The following is a 5,202-nucleotide window of genomic DNA, read 5'->3' on the forward strand; positions in this document are numbered from 1 at the left end:
TTGAAATGAAAAAAATAAAAATAAAAATGAGTTATGTGGCATTTTCATCTTAAGAGCATTCACAGTTTTTGTATAATGAATTTTTTGTTTATTTTAACATAACAGATTATATTTCCTATTTTAGGTATTTACATTTCAAAATATTCTATATCAGGTTATTTATTTACATTATATTTTGTTAAAATATCATTGTTCTTCAATTTTTTAATTATTTTCCTTTCATTACACACAACAGTTATCATTTACTATCTTTTTTTTTTTTTTTTTCTCAAGGTATATAAAAATATATAAAAAAATTAAATACAAAATATTTTGTTACTCTTGTAAATTCGTAAATTTATATAATTATATATTGACCATTTTTAGAAAAAACTGAGTAATTTTACACTTTATTTTATTTTTATTATTATTAGACCCAGACGCGTCTTTAAAATGAATGGTCTGTTGAGAAGAGTAGAAAGTAGAAACTTGAGATTGGTCTGTGGAGGTCAAATAAAAAAAATACAAAAAATCCCAGCTCCGGCAAACCCTAACCTTCCTGATGGCCCATTTAGGTGCTCAATCGAACTCAAAATGCCCGGAACATTTTTGGGACAAAGACAGGCTTAGCAATCTACTGGACTCTCTCCTTTGTCACATTCTTTCTTTCCTTTCGACCGACGAAGCCGTTGTCACAAGCATTTTGTCGAGCAGGTGGAAGACCCTCTGGACTCTCGTCCCAAAAATCGATTTCCAAGATACATTCATCAGGGGCCGCAGTGTTGCGCCTCTACGCATACTCTACAGTGTTTTAGCTCAACACACAGCACCCATCCTCTCAAATTTCACCCTCTCATGGCGTTCTCCTTGTGACTCTTCTCATTTTGACAATTGGGTCGACACCGCCATATTGCGCAATGTCCAAACACTCGATCTCCATTTTGAGTGTGGACAACTTTTCGAGTTGCCCCATACCGTTTTTCATTGCAAAACATTAGTGGGTCTGGAATTATATGGCGAAATTGAGCTCGATCTTCCTCCTTCCTTTCAACTACCAAGCCTCAAGATTCTGCGTCTCTGCGAAATTTGTTATACTTCCGACAACTCTTTCTCGAGCCTCTGCTCCGCCTGCCCGAACCTCGAAGATTTGACGGTGATATACGAGTTTATAGTCGGCAATGTCAGTATTGTCAGTTTTAAAATAAGCTTACCCTTTCTAAAACGTTTACGAATCGACTTCATATCACTTGAAACCGAACCTCCTGATTACAAGCTTGAAATATACGCCCCAATTCTCGAGCGCTTTCGCTTTTTTGGTTATTTGTCAAACATGGCTTTCCTTGAAAAACTAGCCCACTTAATTGAAGCCCATTTCGTTGTTTGTGGACTAGGCCATGTATTTGAGATGTGTTATTCAGATAAGGTATTCAAGATTGTAAGAGCACTAAATAGCTCTAAATTCCTTGAACTATTTCCTGGTGATGTAGAGGTAAGACCCCTTTTATCTTTTGTTATGGTTTTCATGTTTTTTGTTGATGAATATTGTTAGGACTAAGCTTATTGTGTTTATAATGTTGCGGTGCAGTGCATCGGCTTTGGTTACATATATCCTTCCATGTTCCAAAATTTGGTCCGATTGAACTTTAAAGTTACTCAATCTAATTGGCACGTGCTACAATCCTTGCTTGTAGTGGCTCCTAATTTAGAAGTTCTTGTTCTTGATAAGGTTAGTTAACTAATTAAGTTAGTCAGAAATCCGACTATATGGTTAATTCATGTACCCTAAACATACACTAATGATCTACTACCGTACTGTTGTTATATGTTGTCACCAGCATTATTATCGTAAAAATCAGTTATGCTGTATGGAGCCACCAGATGGTTCCGGTTGTTTGTCATCGCGCCTGGCAACTTTTAATTTTAATGGATATGAAGAATTGGGACATGAAGTTGAATTCATCAAATATATTCTAAAGGAGGCAATAGTCTTGAACACAATCACAATTAAAGTTTCTGCTCTACATTCGAAGGAAAGTGTTCTCAAGAAATTATCAATGTTCCCGAGGCACTCAACAGCATGTCTACTTACAGTTGAAATAGGTATATTACTTTAACTGGTACTTAGCAACTACATTTAATGGTATGTTGTAAATATTTTATCTTTATAATAGAGCCTCTCTACGTGGTGAAATGACATTACTATTTTCTGGTTGTTATTTGGGTGTGAGATTGTTTGATAGAATTTGTTCCCTGGGTTTGTGACAACTAATATGCAGAACATTCATTTGACCTTCATACAATAAGCATGTTTGAGTTTTGAATCAAGCTAAAATTTTGATAATGGATTGTTCATGAATAAGCTTTTGCTACCTCTTGATTTGTGCTGAAATTTTAGATTCTAGCTCACTCAATTTGTTGCCAAATTATGACAATTGAGAAGGTAAAATAATTGATTGTTTCAATCAAAAGTGTGACCTCAAAAATTTCTTTTCGAAAGAAACACTTGTAAGTTTTGAAGTACTACCAATTAGCAGCTCAAATGGCATTTACTCCTCCCTCCATAATAGGGTGGAGTTTAAGTTCACTGGTTCAAGACTCAGGAGGTGCATGTGTAACTTACCAATAAAAATGATTGAAATACATTTTTCCTTTCAAATTTAGATTTTTCTATATCCATCTTCATGAATATTCGTACTCTTGCAGACGACTCTTTGGAGTAATTGGTGGCAACTTCTTTTGACATAGCAACTTCATTATGTGGCTTGACAATGTGCTTGACTAGAGTACGCTATGCACCCCAATGGAGTTGGATATAGTAGTATGCACTTCTTGGTGTAGATGAAGTGGTATAGTAAGATTGCAAAGTTAAATCTTTTTGGGAGCTTCTGCTTTATTGCTGCTTGTATTTATTAAATCCTTGCAAGCCCTTTGTTTATTAATGAACTTCTAGATTCTTGTGGGAAAAAGTACCTGGTGATCCATGTCTAGTTCATGAATTCATGTATATTGATGTTATTTATTAGTCAATTCCAAGTGGTAGCACAATAGGCTAGGGATGCCTCATAAAGTAGAGGTCACTAGTTTGAATTCCCTCTTCCCCCTCCCCTGGGGCCAAAACTCACTTATAAAAAAAAAAACAAAAAAGATGGGTATTTAGTAGTGGTAAGGACCTGTTTTTGGGCTGTTTAACACCTGTATCTTAAATGTGATTGTATTTTGACTAGGAAGCTTCTAGACCCAAACTGTTATAGTTATTCTGGTGTGAATCTTATTTGCTTACATGGCTTATGGAGAACATGTCAGTTCGTGTTGCATCTGTAACAGGGGATTCAAATCCTTTTAATTTATATTTCACCACCAAAAAACCATGTATGGACAGGTTTCCCATCCATCTAATTCTTATACTTTCTTCATTTTTTGTGTTGCTTTTATTTATATTTTTGCTACTGTTTTTGCTGGCTTTTGTCCTCTGCACAAGAGACAGTGCAAACAATTTTTTATTTCAATTATTATTATTTTTAAAAAATGAACCCAAATTTTTTTGATTTCTTTAGATTAGGATCTACCTATTTTCACTTATGCATCTTCTCAATTTTCATTTCTTTATTAGTTTCTTTAAGAGATTTATCTTGTATGCTTATTCGGATTTTACCCTTGTGTTTCTTCATATTTCAATAAAGTTTGTTAGTTATCAAAAAAATTTCCGCCTTTGTTCCTTCTCAACCCATGAGTTATGTTGAGTTTCTATGGCTTTCTGTTGTAATGTTGAGTTGCTTTGGTTTTCTTCTGTACTGCAACCAATTGCTTTGGATCAAGATCCACTTGTATGCATTAATGTTTCTCCTCCAGCATGTTCTGAAGTTCCACATTCTGATGAATATCAGAACCTCCCTCTGAATATATAAAGGATTTTTAAAAAAAAAATAACTATAAATCCGAAACAATATTATTAGTTTGGCAACTTTCTAAACTATTTTCATTTCTAATAATTCGAGTTTAATATACTCGATTTTGCCATTTAAAAATGCACTTAAAAATCGAGTGTGAGAAACTCGAGTTTGAAAATCGAGTGTCTCACACTCGATTTCTAAGTGTATTTTCAAATGACAAAATCGAGTCTAATAGACTCGAATTACTAGAAATAAAAATAATTTGAAACGTTGCCTTACTAATAAAATAGTTTGAAAGATTTAGTTATTTAAAAAAAAAATCCGAATATAAAGATGGATGTTTACCATTAATGGAAGTAGGCCTTGTCAGAATGAAATTTCCTTATTTTCTTAGCCTGCGACTCCATTCTGGAAGTGTCTATATTGTCTGTTTATTGTCTAGATATCATTGAATAGGATAGCATCTCTTCTAAGTATTCAGATCCGGTTTCTACAAAAATTTCCATTTTACCATCTCAAAAGTTACTTTCATTTATATCATACAATTTTACAATACACCTATCATCTCAACTTTTATTTTACCATACCACACATTAAAATAATATAAAGAAAAATTAAAATAATATAAAAATATTTCTCACTTTTCTCTCTAATCTCTATTTCTCTTACTACATATTAAAAAAATATTATTTAGTTTTATAATTTTTTTTGGATTTACAAGTCGGGGTAATGGGGGTTTTTGGAGTTTTGATACTAAAATATGCCAACATATGGCATTTGAATGACCCAATGCTAATGGTCATTTATGTTTAACATGTTAGTCTTTTATCGTTGTTTGTAAGCTATGGCTTACCCAATGGTCCTGATACTTCCAACATTACCTTCTGTTTTTTAATATGGGAGGAGGTGTTATTTGATCTAAAAGCTCATTGGCTTCAACGCACCAACCTATTTTCAGCATGTCTCTAGTGTGACCCCTTTTTTTTTTTATAACGATTAAATTACCGAACTTAGGATCTCATGCTCTAATACCATGTTAAATTACCGATTGTTCCAAAAGTTTAAGTTATTGAGATATGGTAAATTTAATTATTTAACCACATATTTCTAACAATATCAGTCTCTAGTGTGACCCTAGTGTGACATTAAGTGCTTCCAAAGATTCTTTTGTACAAAGGGAGTACTTGATTTTCCAATGGTGGTGTTAATTGACCAAGCTGAATTTTTCTTCCTAATTCAAAATCATTGAAATTGTAAGTGAAAAGCAACTGGAAGGAGAATGGTATAAATGGGATAGTTACGCCATTCTTGAATTGTGGATAAACTTAATTAA

General features: G+C 33.4%; 1 protein-coding gene across 1 annotated transcript; it reads left to right on the top strand.

The window, feature by feature from the left end:
• The first annotated feature begins 517 nt into the window (after positions 1-517).
• LOC115957991 (F-box/FBD/LRR-repeat protein At4g26340-like) lies at positions 518-3,304 on the top strand. Its single transcript, XM_031076350.1, has 4 exons — positions 518-1,468; positions 1,565-1,705; positions 1,815-2,079; positions 2,683-3,304. The coding sequence occupies exons 1-4, from the start codon at positions 542-544 to the stop codon at positions 2,697-2,699; spliced, it is 1,350 nt and encodes a 449-aa protein (XP_030932210.1). The 5' UTR covers positions 518-541; the 3' UTR covers positions 2,700-3,304.
• Positions 3,305-5,202: the final 1,898 nt, after the last annotated feature.

This window comes from Quercus lobata, chromosome 8 (genome assembly GCF_001633185.2).
Source record: "Quercus lobata isolate SW786 chromosome 8, ValleyOak3.0 Primary Assembly, whole genome shotgun sequence".
Lineage (NCBI taxonomy): Eukaryota > Viridiplantae > Streptophyta > Magnoliopsida > Fagales > Fagaceae > Quercus > Quercus lobata.

Excerpts from the sequence above, each read along its gene's own strand:
- LOC115957991 (XM_031076350.1), top strand. The coding sequence starts at position 542 with ATGGCCCATTTAGGTGCTCAATCGAACTCAAAATGCCCGGAACATTTT. Across the intron at positions 1,469-1,564 it reads TATTTCCTGGTGATGTAGAG|TGCATCGGCTTTGGTTACAT; the intron begins GTAAGACCCCTT and ends GTTGCGGTGCAG. Across the intron at positions 1,706-1,814 it reads AAGTTCTTGTTCTTGATAAG|CATTATTATCGTAAAAATCA; the intron begins GTTAGTTAACTA and ends TGTTGTCACCAG.